We start from the raw sequence: 23,608 nt of genomic DNA on the forward strand, positions 1-23,608 counted from the left end.
AAAACATTTTGAAACGAACTCCTTCTTGTTAAACAATTGGTCGTATCTCTGATAACGGATAAGTTAACTTTGTAATCGGTAAGATTGATAAAATTTGAAATTTGAGACTCAGTATGATAGATAATGACTATTAGACGTGCAATGGCTACATTTTTTTCGACCTTAGTGCTTCCATTTGGAACCGGAGGAGAAACTAAAAAATAAAAAAAAAATTCAAATATTTTTTTTTTTAAATTCCCGACATTGACTTTCAAAAGCAACAATAGCATTAGATTCAAAAGGAAAACAGTAAAAAACAGTAAAAAGCGTTGCTTTCTTTTTCAGAAACAAATATGTGTAATCATAATTGGAGAACATTTGCTTTCTTTTTCAGAAACAAATATGTGTAATCATAATTGGAGAACATTTGACACAGTAAATAGAAAGAGCAATAATTTATTATCACAACATGAAATTAAAACTATAAGGTGTATATGAAAACAATATGTAATGTCATACATATTAAATTCATATAAGAAAACACAATGAAGCGTTGCTTTTTAAGTCAGAATATCACATTGTTATCTGTAGTGGAAAAAAGAAATGCATCCATCCACAAGAGCCATTTTTAGGCGGAAAACGTTTTATTAATGAAAATTCATCTGTTATCATTTTATTAATTTTTCTGTTACGTGATAAATTACTGTAGCATTTCTGAAATTGTTTCTTATGAGATAGAATTATCCCAATTTTAACAGTAAAAGAACTGGGTGCAAATGTTTTAGGTCAAGTACGAGGGTTGTCCCAAAATTCCGTAAACTGAGTTCATATCTTTTGCAGAAATCAAGGTATCTTTATATAATTTTGTGGGTGTATAAAGTGTATTTTTAGCTGATAAATTACGAAGTTTTAACGTAAGTTTAATTGGAATTTTAATGTTACCGTGTCCTACCACCCGGCGCAATCTTCAACATCAAAAATTACGTAAACGTCACCGGTCTGAATTTTTGGGGAAAATGCATTAATTATCAGACTCACATTTTCTACTTTAATATAAAGATTTGTGAAATGAATATGAAATATTATAATTGTTATGATGTACTTAACATTAAAATATACGCCAAAAAAGTTTAAATTGTATGCATCTATTAATAATTCATAAAAATCTCCTTATCTCCGAGGGACTTTTTGTGCGTCTTTCCGAATGGAGTTGCACTGTGTAGCTTTGACGACGATTTCTTTGTCTATTTCTTTCAACTGGTCTCTTTAATTGCTTCGTTTTGCATATATACCTTGAAAAACTTCTAATGTCATTCAAATAATACATACTTGAATATATCTACGTGTTCCAAACATTTGCACCTCTACTTTATTCACTTCTATTGCACCTCTATTAAAGTTCCGATCTACATTTTATCATATTCCATTGCGCCGCCTGTGTCAATGCGGCGTCATTTTTTTAAACAGTCAAACGTCTAACCAGTGCAAATAAACGTTACAACATTCTTATTAATGAAGGCATATGTGTTAAAATTGGAATTAAGATAGTTATTTACGTATATAATTTGAGAAACTATCATTTTTATTCCACGAAATTTTGACAAGAATTTTCTTTTTTGCGAGATTTTACATTTTATATACCGATTTTTAATAGCAAATTTTGATATTGCGCCGCCTCTTTACATCAGACATTGAATTATTTCATTTAAACAGGATAAATCTGTGTAATTACGCAATATTTTACACTAAAAATATTAGTTGTTAGTAGTTTTAGTTATTTTGAAAATTTCATTAATTTATGACACTGGGTTACTACAAAACGACGCTTGTCTACGGAATTTTGGGACAACCCTCGTATTACTGGTCACTATAAAAATATTGGCAAGAGAAAAATTGAGGTAAACGGTTGTAACATAGGATTCGAATGAATTGACTTCATACTGGTCCTCATTACTTGACTCTGGTAAAATAAATTATCGAGCAGTTTGGAATTATTTTCTTGGGAAGTTATCTCTCTTATCATAGGATCATTCCACCTTAAAGTAATTTTTTCAACATATCATTTTTTATATACAAAAAGGTGATCTAAAAGAGTTTTAATCTATTTAGTCATTAATCAAGAGGATAAGGACCTAATTATGCGTCATTAAGTTATTTTCTGTAAATACATATTTGATACCTCGCTTTACAAAGATATACATACCTTGGCTTGATACAGTTGAAAATGTTAAAAAGATAAAAATGCTGGAAAATGTAAACTTCATTGTTGAAACTCCGACCTCTCACACACAAAGAAGACGTACTATAGGGAAACTTTTTAATCTCATTCTGTCAAGTGTATTTTTATCGTAAAACTCACCTTTCGAACCTTTTGTTTCAATGGTGATTGGTTCATATTGTTTACGCAGTCTATTAAGTCAAGATACAGTGCTGAGGGTGGAAAAACTAACCACAAACTTGTTTTAGCATAACAATATATTCTTTGCAGTTAGTCGTTATAGATATTATCCGTGATTCACAACTGTTTGACGGTGTGTATATAGAGCTACCAAATAGTAATTTAAAAGCTTTTTAAAAAAATATTTTCATGATTTAGAAATTTACATAATTAACATTGCAGAGATAAACTATACATGGAATCTAAATCACATGCCAAGCATATTACTTTTTTCATTATCATAAAATGTATTATATAGGAATATAATATTTGAAGAAAAAAAATCAATCCAAATGAATGAAAAATTAAAAAATTAACAAAAGTGTTCATTAAGGTGACTACAAGTTATAAAAGTTAAGTATAAAGTTTAACAACAGAAATCGCCAAAAACATCAAATATTTTCAGCACTGAAACCACTATCATGATAATAAATAAATTACTAAATCTTGAACTTATGTGTTATTTAAATGTTATAATGCAAACATTTTAACACTAATAAATCTTTTTTTTCAAATTCAAAATGACGATTATGAAAATTTATCGTTGAATCTTGATTTCTGATTAATCTAACCTGGTGGGTTTTCCAAGAAAAGATAAACCAAACTTTTTTGATTAGTAGAAAGATGAGCATAGACATGTTGTAAACTGAGTGCACACAACACGTGTACTTCTGATAATAATATTGTTGTAGATTATTGACTTCCAAATAATACCAATTAAATGACCGTAGCTCACCTGAGCTAAAATACTTAGCAATCAATTTTGCCCAATAGGGATATATTAGTGGAGTCTGTCTTTCATTCTGCTGACGGCAAACATTTTAACTTCTTTTCAACGCAGCTAGCCATAGATCTAGGATATGCATAAAAAATAATATAGTTAAAAAAAAGGATACAATATTATACAATCATTGCTGTTATTCTAAAGGTCAATGCGTTGATTCAAACATCTGAGAAGTACAATATTCACCGAGCCCGAAGGGCAAGATGAATAATGTACTTCGAAGGTGGCTAAATCATCATATTGACCGAAAAAGCAGCAATAATTGGTATATGATTCAATAATTAATATGCCAACAAAGGAATTGATGCGGTTAATATAGTTAATATTCTTAATCACAAAAGGGTCCAGTTTTGTATTTCACCATATTTCTATCTGAAGACTACACCCTGTATTTCCCTTTAAATATACATCGACTATTGCTTCCAAACTTTTTAATTACAAGAAAACTTTACACAGCCTGGATATTGAGCGTCTCAAAAATAAACCTCCATCGTGTTCATGTTTTTCTTCACCCTACAACTATTGTCCTGCTGGACACGTTATTATAATTACTGGTGACGTAAATATAGTTGATAATGTGGAACTTACATCACTTATTATAAAAGGGCCAAAATTTAGGGAACCCCGATCTTTCAGCTAATATAATTTCATAAATATTATGAATTCTGTGGAAGATTATGCCAGGCGATGGGTCAGACATGAAAGGATGACCATGACAGTTTGTCAGAATGAATTAAATGTAACAAATGTATGTTAAAATCTCGCATTTAGCGATTGAGGGACAACATGAAAACTATCTATCCTACTGTGTTCAATAATTCAGAATTGAAAAAAGAATTAGATAGATTACACTATCAGTATGTACTGGTCCCAGCAGACAAAGCAAATAACAACATTGTTTGTAAGGCTCATTATTTTAATTGTATCTTTGAAGAACTGGGATTTAATTCCACAAGTGGCAATCCAACTTATACCCATAGCTTCCCTTCTAAGGAGGAAATTCTTTAAAATCGTATATCAGTTCTGAATATTTTTAATATTCCCAACAATCAAAATGAATTTGAATTATTATTTATATTGATTTCGGAAATTTCATAAAACTCTTTACAAACAAAGATTCATAGCGGGTTCCAGTAAATGTTGAACCAAGCTTCTTTCTTTACTCCTCACTGAAATATTAACAATAGTGAAGGAGAAAGCTCAGGAGTACTGTTCTGTTCTATTCGGGAAGTGATGTAAATCAGATGTGGATACTTTAAAATACCAAGGAACTTTTGGAAAATTTGAAATCACAAAATTTTACTAAAATCAATAACATAAAAACTTTTCAACTCTGTATACAACCATTCCCCACGAGTCCAGGCTGATTGGTATCATTGACAGCTTTTTTTCAATAAAAATAGAACTCGTAAATTTACTTACCTAGGTATTGGGCATTTGCAAAATTATTTTGTTAAAAACATTCTTATTGTACACACACGTACTCGGAAGTTGATATTAAAAAGTTGTTTGAGTTTCTGATTGACAATATCTATGTCGTTTTTGGAGACCAGGTCTTTCAAAAATCTGTTGGAAATCTGTTGTACCATTTGTGCCCTGTTGTTAGCAGACCTATTTTTGTATTCATATGAAGCAGAATTTATTCAAAATCGTATACATGAAAAAAGAAAACTCTTGCTGTAGCCTTCAACTCGACATTTAGATATATCGACGACGCAATATTAATTAACAATAGTAAGTTTCATTCATATGTCGACACAATATATCACAGTAAACTTGAAATAAAAGATACCACAGAGACTGACATATTTGTTTCATATTTGGATGTTTTACTTTAAAAAGTCGTTAATGGTAATCTAACAACAAAGCTTTATGATAAACCGTGATGATTTTAACTTTTCAATCGTCATCTTCCCTTACTTACACAGCAATATACCCTTATCATCTCCATATGGGGTGTATATATCTCAGTTGATTCGATACGGAAGAGCATGCTCTACGTATGAACAATTTCTAAAACGAGGTAAGTTATTGACAAATAAGTTGATGAAACAAGAATATCAGCAGTCTCGTTTAAAGTCATCATTTCGTAAGTTCTATGGTCGATACAATGACCATGTCAGCAAATACAATCTATCATTAAGTCAAATGCTGACTGACGTTTTTCATACTTGGCCATTATTTACACACTGAATTGTCGACGGATTTTCCCGTTATTTCCTGATCATGAGAAGGAGCACACGGCGGGTGTAACCGGTTGGCAGGGGATAATCACTCCTCCATGGTACCTGATCCCACCTCTGACATTTTAGAAGGTTTTGTTTCCTCTGCTCCTGATTTGTATTGTTTAATGGACATTTGCACTTGAATACTGTTCGTTATCTCCATATATTTCATTTCACCAACATAAATAAACCCACAAAGAATACATTCTATTCTGTAGACAACATTAGAAGATTTGGAATTCAGATTTCCCCAAGTTTTGGTATAGAAGCTCTGTCTAGTAAACAAAGAGCTAGTACCGTAATCAAAATATCATTGGTTTTACAGTTTTTGACACATATCAAATGGAAAATTCTTTATTGTATACGTACAGAAGTCTATATCCATTTACTTCTAAATATCGACGCAAAACCTGCCATGGGAGTATGATGATACATCTAAAATAAACCAGATTTTCTTCATTTTACCGAATATTCGAATATATTCGAATACTTTCATTGAGTATTCGAATATGAATTATTGACAAAATTGACATCCCTAATTATCAGATATGAAATTAAAACTGAGTTTTTTCAGATACGAAATTTAAACCGAGTTCTTCAAGGAGAAAATTGTTATAATGAGCCTTACAAACAAAGACTACATTGTTACAAGCTTTGTCAGCTGGAACCAAAAACATATTTTTCATGTAGTCTTCCTAATTTCTTTTATCACTTCAGGTCTACTGGAAACGGAGGGATAGATAATTCGCACTTTGCCCTTTAGCCGAGATGAATGATTTATTCCTAAGCAAATGAATGTGTGAACATCACTCTAAAGGTTTTCCTAAGTTTATTCCATTAAGAAGTACAAAAATTCCATTTTTGGTATTCAACATCTTAAATTATGATCTATCGAAAATTTCTTCTTAAAACATGGGGAAAAAAAATAAGGTAGTCAAAGTCCTTTGGGGATTGAGGGGGAAACCTTTTTTTAAATATATATTTATTTATTTAGAATTTTGGAGGTTTTGATGAAAAAAAGAGGTAAAGGCTAGTATAATTTTAATCCTACATCTTATCAAATGACTGCACAACAATGAATTACATGGATGACATTTTTGTTTGCACAATTTCCTCTCTACACGTAAATCAGAAATGATGGATAGTAAAATAAATTCCTCCATACTACAGTATGACAGTAATGACATCACATGACAGCTTTATCTCTAATTATCTGAATCAGTACAACTTAAATAAATGCAACTTTTTAATAGATGAAATATTGCTGGAAAACTGCAGTCACAGGTAGGCACGGCATGTTGACAACAGGAAACCCAGCTTGGGAACCTAAAGGTTGAGCACACACACACACACACAAATATATATATATTTATCCCATGTTTACCCCTTTATCCCGTGGATGTGACTCATTGGATAATATTTTCATATTCCACAGTTAAGTGCAGTTGTGACGTCACAATGGTTTTAGCGTAAGCGTGATGAAGTAAAATAAAGTGGAGTCCTATATATAAAACAGTGTAAAACATTAAACATGGGATAAATAGAATCTCCCATGAATTGTAGTTGGATATGACTTTTATCCAACTCGTTGTGTGTTTTTATAAAAAACACACAACTCGTTGGATAAAAATCATATCCAACTACAAAACATGGGAGATCCTATATATATATATATATATATATATATATATATATATATATATATATATATATATATATATATATATAAAACATTTATAACATATATCTATCTTTGTATATCTATCTATGAATTTTATGTATCATAATAGCAATTAACCCTGCATTCAGTGCTGATCGGTAAATTTTCGTCCTGAATTAAATCACACTGTATTGTTCTTAATTAGTTAAATAATTGTGGATCATTAAATTCGCTAATGTTATTTTTAGCCTAATTTCACCTTTCAAACATAATATTCCAGCAAACAAGAGTTTTCTCTCTTTTCATACATTAGCGTTGCCCTTAATGAGAAAAAAATACCTTGCATCTGCATCATTCATGGTGTGATTCCGCCAAACTCTACAATTTTACTTGCCAAAGCCAAGCCAAATTCCACTGGATACTGTTACAGTGTTTAACATTAGCAATGTTGAGGAGATGAGGATGATTATTTTTTCATATGTGTTTTCTCTCTGTCGTCAGAGATAGGATGGATTTCGGTGCAGTACTAGCAAGATAAATTGATCATGAAATTTGCTGATTTAATTTGTTTATTGAAAGCATACCGTAAAGTTCTGCTGTTGAGATGCTGAAGGAAGAAAAAATATTCAACCACAATCTGTCAGAAAATCTTATTGAATATTCTTCATCATATGAAAATCTTTTTCGATATCTTGGGATATCTAGTAAACGATAAAAATGTATTTAAAAAAATACAAATGTAGAGAAACGAAGGATTTTTAACACTACATGAAGTTATGTCCAGACAAAGAGAACAATTTGAAAACAAATGAGAGAACATTTTGACAACAAGTGCGTTAATACAAAAAATGACAGACTCTCTGATTTTTGTTTTGTTGTTGTTTTTTTCATAAATTTTAAATTTTATATTCATGTGTGAATGAGTTACAGGGATTGCACAACAGTAATCTATATTACATTTATCTTATGAATATATCATCAACTATGTTAAGGAAGAGCCAAGTGGGAAATATGATCTTAGTACCTTCTTAAAATATATAACTTTCAATAATATCTGTATCAAAGTAACTGTATAAATGTAGGAAAGATAATACATATATCCATAATGAATGGGTTTGTATCATACTTAGTACCTGTTACATCGCATGTATCAGCTGTGTGTCACGTGACTGGTAAAGAATTGGTAAGTTGAATGTAGAAAAAGACACAAGTGCAAGGGAATACGCATGTTTATTGACTTAAAAATTGATATGCATTAAAAGAGGTTATCATCGTCTACCTGAAAAGTGCTGGGAGTTAGTCTGTGTTGTTTCGGAAGTACTCGTTATTTTGCCGAAAATGCGTGCAATAGCTGAAAATCCGTACCACGTTTAAATTTTATTATGAATAAAAGTAATATTATGCAGACAAGAATCAGCTCCCAGCACTTTTTAAAATATACATATGTGGTATAGTGTAAATATTTGAAAAGTGTATATAGTTTTAGTATTTTAGGATTTTGAGTTTATTTGATATGTTTAGTAATATTATCTACAAAATAATTTTGATATTATTATTTACAGGAAATTTATTTAATTTAACTTAATATTTATATTTCAGCAAATTATTATTTATTTAATGTATATTATACTTTAGAAGATACAATTATTTAGGAATTACTTTAGTATAAATAAATATAAGTTCCCCTTATTGTAATAAACTTTGAGAGGTCAGTGACCTATGAAATAACCCATCAGTGAGATTTCATTGGTCGAGGTTTTTGGAGGGAAATCTCTTTGTGGGCAGTTTATTTTTGGTTAGAACTGGTCATACCAGTCTTTGTGTTCAAACTGACAGGATGTCTTGATGTTCCTGATTTCATACGTTTTGGGGTGTAGCAGTTTATTTTCTTTGATTGTTCAATTCCAGAATTTCAGGTCTGTTCTTAATATTATTTTCATGTATGATTGTGATTTTGTATGTTTATGTGAAAGTGAATGAAAAAGGTGTTTGAATGGTGAATGCAAGCTTGAGAGATTGTGTAAATGAGCAGTATAAATATTTTATCAGACATTTCACTCTAATTCAAGGATTAAATTATATATATGTAGGACTGAGTGAAATGAATAAATAAGTCTAAAGTTGTAAAACTATTTTTATCAATAACTTGTATAACTGTAATGTGATTAATAGTAAAATTAGGAATTTTATCTTCTGTTTCATATAATTTAAATAATTCTTTCAATTTAAAAGCCTAGGTACTTTTCATTAAATAAAGCAGTTATTATTATTAAAGATTTTTATAGCAGCAAAGGGAGATTACTCATTGTTATGCATTCCTTATAGGACTGTCACAGCTACATGATAGTATAACTTTCCATATGTACATCCAGACCTTTTGACCATATTAAAGGTAATTTATGTGTTTTATGTTTATGTGTTGTTCCATTATATGTATGTGTTGACAGAACTTATATTTGAGTATTTGTCATGCATGTCTATATTTTATGTTGAATTAAATTTCATGTGTGTTATGTCCAATGCATGAAATTGTATTTGTGTTAATGTTCAATATGAAATCATATAAGATTATTTGATTTAGAATTATTTAATATCAGATAATGATTTTGATAATTATCATGATTTTTTATTTTAAATGACTAAATTAATAAAGGAATTATTTTTTATGATAAATTGATCTGTGATAAAGAAGTGGTAATTATTTTTATATCAATTTAATTTAAAGAGAATATGAATTATAAAGTATGAGATTTATTATAATGATGATATACTATAATAGAGTTAAATGTGTATTTTTAGCTTGTCTAATAATTGTTATTGTTATTACAGGGTCTACTATATTATACTACTCTACTCTACTGTTACCATGGTTACTATTATTTAATAAAATACAACAATGAAGCAAGGATCAACTTCGTTTTTATTCAACGAACCCTATTAAACATGATTAGGCAGTTGATATTACATATTTCAGCTAAAACAGTCTAAGTCTTTGACCTTGCACTTTTGAGGTTAATTGGGAATACGCTTATCATGTAGTCGATCTTCTTCACATTTTTGTCGCTGTGTGGCTCCATAACGCCTAGATAAAATGATTATCTATATAATTTTTTTAAATAAATAAATTACTTCTAGTTTAATTCATTAGATCTAAAAATTGACTATGATTTCATATTTAATCAAGCATTTTTGTAATGATTATACCAATGGTTCCACTGCTCTGGATCACAAGTTAAGGCTAGTGACGTCATTTATGACACAAGATTTGCTTAGTACAAGGCAGTCCTGTTATCAAATGGCAAGATTTTGAATTCCTTAATAAATTATTGAAAAAATTAAATGTTTGCAAGTTGTTATTTACGCATCATTATGTAGTTTAATTGACTTTTGTCGCTTGTTGAATTTTTAATGACGTCAGAATGATATTTACCATAAGGTGCACAAAAATGTGAACTCAGGCCTTCCTTAATGTAGCTGAGATAGAATAAATGTCTCTGAAGAAGAAGAAAGGACGGAAGACCTTCTTGTTGCCATGGCAACAAGTTTCTAATTACTATTTTTATTACGCATAATCTCCAATGAAGAAGATCTTAAAGAAGCAAGATTTTGAAAACAGTAGTGGATGTTACTTGGTAGATAAGGTACAAGTCAACAGATTAGACACAAAGCAATTGTCTTTCACTTTTTTTGTCTTTATTTAAAAAAACATTTTTCTAAACATGACGTGTTGGTTTAGAGGTATAAAAACGGGAAAAATTACAAATACATACTTTGATATAATATGACATGTATTATACTACATCAAACTAAATGTTTTATGGGGGTTTTTTTTACAACAAACTACGATTTTTTTTTTATTTTTGATTAACGTTAATTTTATTCTTATTGACATAGATAACAGTTTTTTTTTTCGCTACATGATATACAATATAATGTATAAAAATGAGATTTCGTCGTACTAAGATATGGCAGTAATGTTATTAGAACCCTCTATACACTGCACACTAAGATATGATTCTGTGGTAGTTTTATTCAGTTAAGAGTAATCTGCCCTTTGATGTAACATAAAATAAATTGAAATATACAATGCATTACTTAACTTGTAATCAATTGAAGAATGCTTTACATTTTATCAGGCCGCGATAAAAAAAATGAACACTTCATTTGTATGTACATTCTTGAGGAAACAACATTGTTTTCTGTTCATCAGTACTTTGTTGTCTCTAAGCATTTTTTCTAGGGGTGAACGTCAGGTACCCTGTATTGAAAATTAAGCAGATAAGGTCAATATTTCCAAATTTATGCAATTAAATTTTCTCTACGCCTAAACAACTTTTTTTCCTAGAGTGTGCAGAGGGTCCTTAAATATCAGCTTTATCGCTAAATGTCTTAAATAAATCATCCTAAAAGAATTCGTCTTTACATCAGATGGAAAACTGTAGCCACAAGAAGACACAGCACGCTGACCACGGGAAGACCGGCTCCAGAACCTGAAGGTTAAGAACAGGTACATAAAAAATATATCTATATCTGCAAATATTATAACAGTTATCTCTAAAATGTGCAGTTAAGACTGATGGATATTTTTTCCGATCTCAATTAGGTCACGAGGTATAATTCTTTATTAGTATTAATCATGTTAATCGTATATAAATAATTAAAATCGCTACAATTCCTATAATATTTGATATTTATATCCTCAAAAATATCAATGCACCATCTCAAAAACTTTAAAATCTCGAAGCATGGGTTTCTAAGAATGTTTTGATTACTTTTATTTCTCCGATATTTCTCCCCTCCACAAAATGTTAAAATGAAGCTATTTTACGTTCATGTAGATATATAGGCTATCAAGAGATCTGAAAACAAGAGGCCCATGGGCCACAATGCTCACCTGAGTCAATATGGCCCTGCTGTTCTTCGTCAGCAGATTTCTTCTCCTATATTTCTCCTATATATTCATATATAAAGCTTTGATCGCCTGTTCTAGGCATACCCTACCCCAAGGTGCCATGTTTTGAATGAAATTGAATATAAACCTTCTGAGGATGCTTCTATCTTCAGATAACTAATCATGATTTTGCTGTTCTTTAAAACAGAATTTTATCTAACACCCTACCCGGGGGGGGGGGGGTCATTATTTGAACAAACTTGGTTGTACACTACCTGAGGATGCTTCCATATCAATATGACTGATCATGGCTTTGTTGTTCTTGAGATTGATGAAGATTTTTAAAGATATTTCCTGTATATGTTATATTGTAAAACTTTGATCCCCCATTATGGCCCCACCCTACCACTGGAGGATGTCTTAAACTAGCTTGAATCTACAATATTTGGGGAAGATTCCATATCAATATGACTAATTGTGGCTTTGTTGTTCTTGAGAAGAAGATTTTTAAAGATTTTCCCTATATATTCCTATGTTAAACTTTGATCCCCCATTGTGGCCCCACCCTTCTCCCGGGGGTCATGATTTGAACAAATTTGAAGCTACACTACTTGAAGATGATTCCATATCAATATGACTAATTGTGGCTCTGTTGTTCTTGAGAAGAAGATTTTTAAAGATTTTCCCTATATATTTCTATGTAAAACTTTGATCCCCCATTGTGGCCCCACCCTACCCCCGGGGGTCATGATTTGAACAAACTTGAATCTACACTACTTGAGGATGATTCCATATCAATATGACTAATTGTGACTCTGTTGTTCTTGAGAAGAAGATTTTTTTTCTATATATTCCTATACAAAACTTTGATCCCTCATTGTGGCCCCATCCTACCCCCGGGGGTCATGATTTGAACAAACTTGAATCTACACTACCTGAGGATGATTCCATATCAATATGACTAATTGTGGCTCTGTTGTTCTTGAGAAGAAGATTTTTAAAGATTTTCCCTATATATTCCTATCTAAAACTTTGATCCCCATTGTGGCCCCACCCTACCCCCGGGGCTAATGATTTGAACAAACTTGAATCTACACTACTTGAGGATGATTCCATATCAATATGACTAATTGTGACTCTGTTGTTCTTGAGAAGAAGATTTTTTTTCTATATATTCCTATACAAAACTTTGATCCCTCATTGTGGCCCCATCCTACCCCCGGGGGTCATGATTTGAACAAACTTGAATCTACACTACCTGAGGATGATTCCATATCAATATGACTAATTGTGGCTTTGTTGTTCTTGGGAAGAAGATTTTTAAAGAATTTTCCTATATATTCCTATGTAAAAATTTGATCCCCCATTGTAGCCCCACCCTACCCCCAGGGGTCATAATTTGAACAAATTTGAATCTACACTACCTGAGGATGATTCAATATCAATATGACTAATTGTGGCTTTGTTGTTCTTGAGAAGAAGATTTTTAAAGATTTTCCCAATATTTTCCTATGTAAAACTTTGATCCCCCATTGTGGCCCCACCCTACCCCCGGGGGTCATGATTTGAACAAACTTGAATCTACACTACCTGAGGATGATTCCATATCAATATGACTAATTGTGGCTCTGTTGTTCTTGAGAAGATTTTTAAAGATTTTCCCTATATATTCCTATGTAAAACTTTGATCCCCATTGTGGCCCCACCCTACCCCCGGGGCTAATGATTTGAACAAACTTGAATCTACACTACTTGAGGATGATTCCATATCAATATGACTAATTGTGACTCTGTTGTTCTTGAGAAGAAGATTTTTTTCCTATATATTCCTATGTAAAAATTTGATCCCCCATTGTAGCCCCACCCTACCCCCAGGGGTCATGATTTGAACAAACTTAAATCTACACTACCTGAGGATGATTCCATATCAATATGACTAATTGTGGCTTTGTTGTTCTTGAGAAGGAGATTATTAAAGATTTTCCCTATATATTCCTATGTATAACTTTGATCCCCCATTGTGGACCCACACTACCCCCGGGGGTCATGATTTGAACAAATTTGAATCTACACTATGTAATGAAGGTTTCACATAAGTATAAACTTTTCTGGCTCAATGGTTCTTGAGAAGAAGATTTTTAAAAGATGACACCAAATTTTCACCAATTCTTAATTATCTCCCCTTGGAAGAGGGAGTGGCCCTTCATTTGAACAAACTTGAATCCCCTTCACCCAAGGATGCTTTGTGGCAAGTTTAGTTGAAATTGGCCCAGTGGTTCTGGAGAAGAAGTCGAAAATGTGAAAAGTTTACAGACGGACGGACAGACGGACAGACAGACAGACAGACAGACAGACAGACGGACTACAGACAAAATGTGATCAGAAAAGCTCACTTGAGCTTTCAGCTCAGGTGAGCTAAAAAGGGAAAATTTCTGGAAATGCACCATTGTGATTTGATGTATCCACATGGATTTGAAGATGAGTGTGTCGAGTCATCTAGATTGATGCAGAAATTAAGGCCTTGAGACTAATCCTATCGATCACATTAAGATAATTGAAACACTCTGCCTAATGTCGATTTCGATGTCGGGAAGCAAATTTGGCAGACTCAATTGAGGTCTGTAATTCAAATAGACCCTTAAGCCTTGACATATGTTTTTAACATAAGACCAGCTAAGCTTCAACTGCATGTGGTTGCAACTATAATCTCTTAGTATATGAGATGAATTTAACATTTTTATACGGTACATATTTTGTCCTCATAATGCATTATGTTTATTATATGCTCACGACCAATTAAATTCCTACCCGTGACCCGAATCGAATAGGCGTCAATGGAGGGAAAACACTGTTCAATGATTTATTTCATATTATTAGTATGCAAACAATTTATAGAGTGTGTTTTGCGATGAATTTTCAGAAAATTATCAAATTAGCCCCTACTTTGGACCTGAACCCTTGAATAATAAAAATGATATTGAGAGATATAATTGCTTTTCATATTCTTCTATCATTTATTCTCTAGTTGCAGTTGCTTGTAAGTAAAGACAACTTTCAAAGACATCGTGTATATTTAATATACACTTCTAACCAGATCAGCTTTACTCTGGGACATGAGTCCTGAATTCCTGGTTTTGGTTATATAATTGTTCAATATAATCATATAAATAGCTTGCTTTTGATGGTTCGATTGGTCAGATTTCAAAGATTTTGAAAATTGGATAAACTACAGTGATAATTCATGCCCCATCGCACATTCTTATGCAAGGCGGGGGTAAGAAATTCCATTTTTTTCTTTTCCATTAAGAATAAAGGAACATGTATGAATATTTCAAAATTTGCAAATACAGTAAAAGTGAAAAAAAAAAAATGAATAAACATTATAAGATATGAACATGCATACTGAAAAAGTTAAACTTTGTTTCAATTAGTTTGGGGTTATAATCTCGCTTCAGTGTTACTCCTTGCAATATTTTGACCATATTAACAAATAGATAATTTTTTTGTATACATTTTAATTAAAATATAATATTAAATGATTTGCTTACAGCCATGATCTTTAAGTTGTTTCTGGGCACGTTCCAGCATATCCTTGCCAGTGCTAACATTGCACTCGTTCATTGCATTTTGAATGCAACTTATATAGGTAGATAATCCACTGTAAAAAAAACGTATTTGATATATCATTTGTACATAGTCAATGTATTAGATAAAAGATTTTATCAATGTGAGAATAAAAAAGATAATATCTATATACATATATTTTTTTAAAAATAGCTGTAGTGGGTTTTTTTGGTCAAGGATCTAATTATAAATTTAAAGATACCTGCACATCTTCTGTTTGTTGTTCTCGCTGCCACCAGTTGCAGGTCTACATTTAGAACTTTTGGATAAAAAACATTGAGCATCTTTACCTTGCGCTGCAACACCTAAATATAACAGAAATACCTTTCTTATTTTCGTTGACCATTATCTCGACGATGCCATCTCTAAATATTTCAAATATTTCTCTTTTCATTTCCTTCAAAATTTCTTTTTTTAATTTAAAATTTGGAATTACATCCAATTCACAAATAACTAGGGTTCTGTTGAGGGTTTAGGAGCTTATAAGGTTTACATGGTATGCAAATCGTGAAGATAACAATCAGTGATCATCTCAAAAATGCAGTAAACTTAATAGGACAAAACAACGGACCCCTGGAAACACCATAGGAGGGATCAGGGAGATTTCTTATCAAACATATGCCTTATACTTTTCCTTCCTCGTATTTCTTCATAGTAAGACCATATATCGAGTACCTTTCACCTATTAGCCAATCATTATTACATAAACTTCGATACTTGATCTCACTTGCATCCATGTTTAGTGCTCTAATGTCAGTATTTGCTTCTTATTCAGTTCTAAATGAAGTAATCAAATTTTCTTTTATTATTTCAAAAGTAATTATAGGTGAGAACTTTAATAAGTACCCTATATACATGAAACACTTTTGATAACAACACATTCATTCTCTCTCCTTCTTCTGTTTTGATTGTCAGATATTCATCTCATTTTTTAAAAGAGTGTATCTGAATATATTACCGCTAATTAAGTTTTGCTTATCTGCTGGCAAAAGCCTCCCTAACACCTTACTTTGCTTTGTTTCCTGTGAAGTGCTGAAAATGAATGATTTTCTTGGAATCTGAATGCAAAATTGATACATATTATGAATCCATTATTAAGACTTTGGTATTTCACAGTCTTCTGAATTTATTTTTACAAGTACTATTTCATTAATAAACATTTAACCAGGGTGTTTTTATTTAAATGCCTTCTCTCATTTCTCCTGAAATGTAAAAAATAGGTAACAGTGATCATGGTCAAAAGTCCAGGTAAACAATACAAATTGTGAGCTAAGCCAACTAGGACTTCTTAAAACAGAGGAAGGATCGGGTGCAATGGAGGAGTAAACATCCCCTGTCGACCGGTAACAAACGCAGGGTGCCCATGTCATGGTAAACTGGAAAATCCGTAGACAATTCAATGTGAAAATAATTGCCTACCAATGTGTATCAAAGGTCAGTAAAGATTCGATCTAAAGACAAATTGTGTTTTTAAACTAGGTCATTATATCGACCATAGATTTTGTTGAATTAAAACAAGATTATTGATATTATTGTATCTTCAACTTATTTGTCAATGACGTACCTCGATTTAAAATTGTTCGTATGTAGAACATGCTCTTGCGTATTGAATCAACTGAAGTTCTATTCAAAGAAAATATTTCCTAAAATTCTACTGAAGACAACAATTTTTCATTATGAAAAACACTCGATTGGGCTTTCAATTTTAGTAATTAGATTTAAAGAGAAAATTATAGGTGTTTTTTTTTTCTTTTGAAATTGTATATATCTCTAAAAATCCAATTACATATTTGTTAGACGTATTAATGAAAATGCAGGATTGGTTACTTTTTTTGTTTCCTTACAGTTTATCTAGCATTTTACAAAACTTGTTAGTTTTCTCTAGATGACTTTTTTATCCTCGAACAAAAAATATTTTTGTGCAATTACGCGACGTCGTCTGCTAGCGAAAATTTCATTTTCGCGAAAAAAAATGTTATAAAAGATTACGTACAACAATAACCAACATTCGTATAAATTATGTCTCCCTTAAAAATACCTAAACGCTATTAGAAAATAAAGTTCAGAAAAAAAATTTGTTATCTACAGTATTGAATATAAAGCACGATTACTTTAAAAAAAATAGTTCAATTTTTTAAATTTGAAATTTGTTATTGATTTGATAAATCTGTAGAGATATTTGAACGGCTATATGGTCTGTTAGTTCACAAACATGCAGTATCTCTGATTTTCTGTTCAGAAAATACATCAAGAAGAAGAACAGTGATCAATCTCAGAAAACCTACAAACCAAAACTATTGTGTGAACAGGGCATAAAACACGGACCCCTGAAAAAAAAAACAGAGGCGGGATAAAGTACCTACAAGGAGAAAACATCTCCAGTCGACCGGTTACACCCACCGTGAACTTAAGGTATTGATCAGGTAGGCGGAACATTCCGTAGTCAAATTTATATAAAAATAAAGGCCTAAGAATGGTATAAAACACGTCATCCATGAAACGAGTCAATGGTAGGTTATATTTGCCAACAATGTCATAATACAACCATAGAATTTACGAAATGCTGACTTTAAGTGAGGATGTTGAAATCCCTGTAACATCAACTTATCTGTAAGTAGAATGTCTCGATTTAAAACTTGATCGTTCTCAGACCATGCTCTTGAGTATCGAATAAATTCGGAGATGTAAACACAACATGCAGGTAATAGTAGAATATTACTATTACTACATAATCTGTATGGATATCGGCCTCCCGTTTTTCACTTCATACCAAAACGCAATCAAAACCGTATTTGATGTAAAAATGGACTCTGTTAACATGAAATATGAAAATACGGAATGAACTTTGAATTCTTAATATTCTGATGGAGAAATAAAATCCACATGCAGTTGATTATGTATTAGCTACGATAAATAAAGGAATTTGACGATAGAACAGTTGAAGTCATCACGTTTATCAATTTAGTTTGATAGTTTTTTTTCCAAATATCGGTATTTTTTCCTAAATGTGGTATGTTATATTTTTTTTTAATGAGAAAATTCTACGGAACTGTGTATAAAAATAATATGGAACCCCTACATCTTCCCATGCACACAAATTAAATGTCAATTATGCTGTATATCAGAACACAGTATAACTATGCTATTGCTTAGTCTTGTCATTTTTCACTGTTTGATAATTCCTAATACTGTAATGATAATCATACTTTCCTTAAATAAATATTGAAAAATATATTGTTTGTACATAATGTTATAACGCAAATTTAATAAACAGTACGGGATAACACTAAATAGAACTGCTTACAGGCATATCTCTTTGTTTACGTCTGTTTGATGAACATCATGTGTTTTAAAGCTGAAAGACTGACAGGTTTACATAAATCTCAAGTAGAACAAGTAGGAAAACAAGGAACACAATTCTTTAACAAGAAAAAAACCCTGATCGGATACAGTGCTTTTCATAAACAGACTTACCGTTTCGAATTTAGCGTGTTTATTAGTTTTACACAGGATATTCATTACTGTGAATTTGCATTTTTGACATAAATTAAATTTATTTTTATTTCTTTTTTTCATTGTAAAAGGATGTTAGAAGAGGAAAAAACTGGCAATATTTAACCTTAAGACTTAAAATTTTCCCTTTCTCAATATTTTTGAAATGCTCTTTGATAAAAAAAAAATATAGTTTGGGTAACACATTGAATTAATTGGTTGGTATTTGGCCTGCGATCAGACAGTGAGGCTGGAACTGACGTTGGAAGAGATATTTTGAATCACCCTTTATATCATGACTCTCTTGTGCCCACAAGTAATGTACGACTACGACCAAGCTGTAATCAATCTTACAATGACCGGCACACGACCCCATCCTGCCATCGTGCTTTCCCTAATAATCTGCGTTTTTATAACTTGACTATAATATGGGATGAAAAATGAAAATATCATACAATATGAAATGCAACACAGGTTAATTTGCTTTCAGATAAGAATCATATTTTCATTCAAATGCCCTCATAAAGTATTTAAATCCAATAAAATAAGAATACATTTTTACTGTCTGTATATATTTCATATTTGTTTGAATTATAAACTTGTTGTTACGTCGATGTAAATAAAGGTACAATTATTAATTTGATCAAATTGTAAAAGGTATCACCTATCTGCATTAACATCGGTAAGCATAGTTTTGAAACATAAGGCTAGGATAAATACTTAGCTGGACTAGCGAAAGTTGTGTTCTAATAGCTAAAGAATAATGCTGAATTCCATCTATGATAACATTTATGTTAACACAAACTTAAAAACCCAATATCGAATTGACGCTGGGTTTAAAAGAATACATATACAATTTATCATTATTTACTTTTCAATTAGTTTTTATAAACTTCTACAAATTATATATGGTTAAGAAGTCCTCAACAAAAATGTCAGTAAAACTCAATAATATGAATGTCTTACCGTTATAGGCAATGAATACAATGACCATAAAAAGTAACACATCGATATAAAACCTTCCGAAAAACGCCATTGTCTCCTCCTGGTGCGTGTCAGAAATAGGAAGAGCGCAAACTTAGCATAATATTTCAATACGGTAATCTTGCGTGGATTGGAGGATGCCAATCGTAACTACTCGGCCATTTCCGTAACCACAAATAAAATCTTTTTATCGGTTACGGAAAAGGGCGAGCGTCATCCGAATGGGAGGATGCATGCCCAGCATTACCCATGGTTCATTGTTTTTGAGGCTCTAAACAGGAGCTTCAAAAATGCAACATACTCATAACCTCTTTATAGCAAATAGCTACTCGATCATATAAAAAGTAGTAAATATAACATTTTTTTGAAATTTTTATTTCTTAGATTCAATGATTTAACATTTATATTTGGAAGCGGCGGTCAGTAAATGTATTTTGGTTACCTTTAAAAATTGTTATGTATAGATGTATATGTATAAAATCAACACTTCAGATATAATCATGGTTATGTTGTATCAATTTGTAAAACTCTTTGGTTTAATGAATGAACTTTCAACTTTTAAAGAGATTTAAGTTATGGTTTCACTCTGCTGTAAGTATCTGATGCTTATAAGCCAAGTATGCTTAAGACTTTGCTTTTTAAACAAGTTGATGATCATAACAGGAAAAAAAATCAAGTAACTTTTATCCCTCTGACATGAGAATAGATTACGGTGATGTTCTCATCATTGTCAAGCTTATATATGTTTAAAAAAAGTAAATTCTTTTCCCTCTGACATAATAGATAATGGTTTAATAACTTCATCATTGACAAACATGTTTAAAAATTGGTGTTGAATAATAAGCACATGCGTACGTATTTCCTTTTTCTCGGAACCATGGTATTACTTACCTTTTTATGTGACAGAAAAGACGAAATACTTCTTTATGGAGTCCAGTTCGCCAAAAACATTTAGTTACGTTGTAAACACGACTTTACAAAGTCCCGGTTTTTTTTTTTACCAAAATGCTTCAGACAAAAACCAAAAAAAGGGGGGGTTGACAAAGTAAATAAAAACTAAATGTAATGAAATAAAAAAAAAAAACAAATAAAACAACAACAAACAAACAGAAAACAATCCAAAAAGGCTAAAAGTTAAAATATAAATAAAAAAAAATAATAATAGAAGAAAATAAAAATCAAAAGAAAGGAAACAAAGAAACAAAAACAAAGCAAAAATAAATCACAACCAAAAAAATCAAACAAACAAAAAAGAACAGAAAACAATGCAAACCAAAGCATAAACAAAACAAAAACAAACAAAAAATGAACCAAATTTTAATTAATGTGCTTGCAATTTATTTCACCATACTTTTAAAATTGTAATTTATTTCACAATACTTATAAAAGTTTTTCCAAACTAAGAAAAATATTTCAGAACAATAAATCAACATTTCATTACGAAGTAAATGACATGTTTTATGATTAATTCTGTCTTGTATTTATCTGGAAAAATCAAGCTCGGTATAATAAAAGGGTTGTTGGATTTTAGCAATGAAACGACCTCATGTTTTGAACAATAAATCATTTATCACCTTCATTACTATTTTACCTGAATATTATAATGAAATGAGCCAAGAATGAAAGTAAAAATGCGCACAATACACACTGTTTATCGCATATTTATGATAAAATTTCATATATTATTAAGACAAATCAAGATTGAATAGTGTATCTTAAATAGTTTTGCGTTCACAAACACCATCTTTATCTAATGATTAACTTTCTCTACTGCGTCTATTTCGTGGATAGTTGTCTTTATAGGTCTTCTAACTAAAGAATTACGTGCACAGATAATCAAAGCAGTATGTTTTGATGCATAAAGTAGCTATTTTTTTGTGAAGAATAATTCGTTTTTATGTCAAATAGGTCGAAAAGTTTAGTCTTTATCCTTCTCATATTTGATTGAGCTTTTTCACAGAACATTGGTCCTTTAAACAGACAAGTTTGATAAGCCACCTACTTGATATCACTTAAATTTGAATCTCAGAAAAAAGTACACGAATAGTCAAATTGAAAACTAAAACTCAACTTCATGTACATTTTCCATCAGGAATTCCAATAGAATTCTTGTGGGAAGAATCAGAATACATTTGGATAAAATAATTTCCTTTTATTTATTTTTTATTGAAGAAGCAGTTATCTATAGTATCATAAAGTCATTTTTCAATTTATCATGCGGGTAGTTGTATAAATATATGTTCCATGCCCAGCGCAAGTAAGCAAACGGTTTTTCTAAAACTGGTGTTCCTTTTTATTTTTTTTTTAATTTTCAAGACACACGAGGCTTGCTGACTTGTTTCTTCCATAAACTTAAATAAACATGGCGCTAAAGAAGTTGTCTATTCCGTTAGTATGTACGTTCCCGGTAATATACCTCAATGATCCGTCGAAATGAAAGATACAAGGGAAAAATTCAAAGAATAAACATTTTATTGTAGATATTTACAAACAAATACTATATCTGCATGTCATCATAGGGATGAACTTGGAGAATAGACACTGCAAAAACAGCCAATTAGAATCGTTATAAGTATAAGCAACTAATAAGAATTGTCTCATCTGTTTTATAACATGTTGTGAACACTAAAAAAACCAACTACTTGGGAAAAATGAGTTAGTTCCCGAGGGTCTCTACAGCCCAGTAGCTAAATACTTTGGTACTAGCTTGAAAATACGGATATATATTCAGTTACTGTGGTAAAATTTTGAAATTTATTTCAAAATTAAGCATTTATTTATCTCCCTCATGCATAGCAATGATCCCTCAACGTATTTGGCTCTAGTCTTTGGCACTTTTTTTCAGCTCTTCAAAGTCTTTATTAATTTAATATTTCGGATTTCCAACGTTTCGGCATGAGCATTACTGAAGAGACATAATTTGTCGAAATGCGAATCTGGTGCATCAAAATTGGTACTGTATAATTATGATTTCCATTATGATCCCTCGGTCGAAGCCTCTGTTGGTGGACTGTTAGTCCCCGAGGGTCTCTACAGCCCAGTAGCTAAGAACTTCGGTACTAGCTTGAAAATACGGGTATATATTGAATTGCTGTTGTAAAATTTTGAAATTTATCTCAAAATTAAGGATTATCTCCCTCATGCATAGCTCTGATCCTTCGATGTATTTGGCCCTAGTCTATGGCACTCTTTTTTTGGCTCTTCAAAGTCTTTATTAATTAAATATTAAATATATTGAAGAGACATAATTTGTCGAAATGCACATTTGGTGCATCAAAATTGGTACCGTATATGATTTGAATGAAACACAGTTGATAATGGGAGAAAGAGTTGAGAATTCATATCTAATAATTTGGGTGATTTTCGAAATTTTTTATGATTTCAAATTTGCTTCAAGTTTTATAGAATTTCAGAAGCCACTTTTTGCTTAACACATTAGAAAGAACAGGGTATCTTTAAGTTTGGACCCTTCAAAAATGAATGACATGAGGTCCTCATATTTATCTATATTCACCTCACTTGTAATGACTGC

At 31.3% G+C, this 23,608-nt stretch overlaps 1 protein-coding gene and 1 long non-coding RNA gene across 2 annotated transcripts; one reads left to right on the forward strand and one right to left on the reverse strand.

The window, feature by feature from the left end:
* Positions 1 to 8,957: 8,957 nt before the first annotated feature.
* Positions 8,958 to 9,993, forward strand: LOC133179426 (uncharacterized). Its single transcript, XR_009720119.1, has 3 exons — positions 8,958 to 9,001; positions 9,411 to 9,477; positions 9,915 to 9,993. It is a non-coding gene; the product is annotated as an uncharacterized LOC133179426 (long non-coding RNA).
* A 1,282-nt stretch (positions 9,994 to 11,275) lies between these two features.
* On the reverse strand, positions 11,276 to 20,171 carry LOC133179427 (uncharacterized). Its single transcript, XM_061314187.1, has 4 exons — positions 20,059 to 20,171; positions 15,803 to 15,905; positions 15,525 to 15,634; positions 11,276 to 11,575 (listed from the first exon to the last, which is right to left on the reverse strand). Exons 1-4 carry the CDS (start codon positions 20,126 to 20,128, stop codon positions 11,505 to 11,507), a joined length of 354 nt encoding a protein of 117 aa, XP_061170171.1. The 5' UTR covers positions 20,129 to 20,171; the 3' UTR covers positions 11,276 to 11,504.
* Positions 20,172 to 23,608: the final 3,437 nt, after the last annotated feature.

This window comes from Saccostrea echinata, unplaced genomic scaffold (genome assembly GCF_033153115.1).
Source record: "Saccostrea echinata isolate AGI-Se365-2 ecotype Australia unplaced genomic scaffold, CSIRO_AGI_Sech_v1 ptg000004l, whole genome shotgun sequence".
NCBI lineage: Eukaryota > Metazoa > Mollusca > Bivalvia > Ostreida > Ostreidae > Saccostrea > Saccostrea echinata.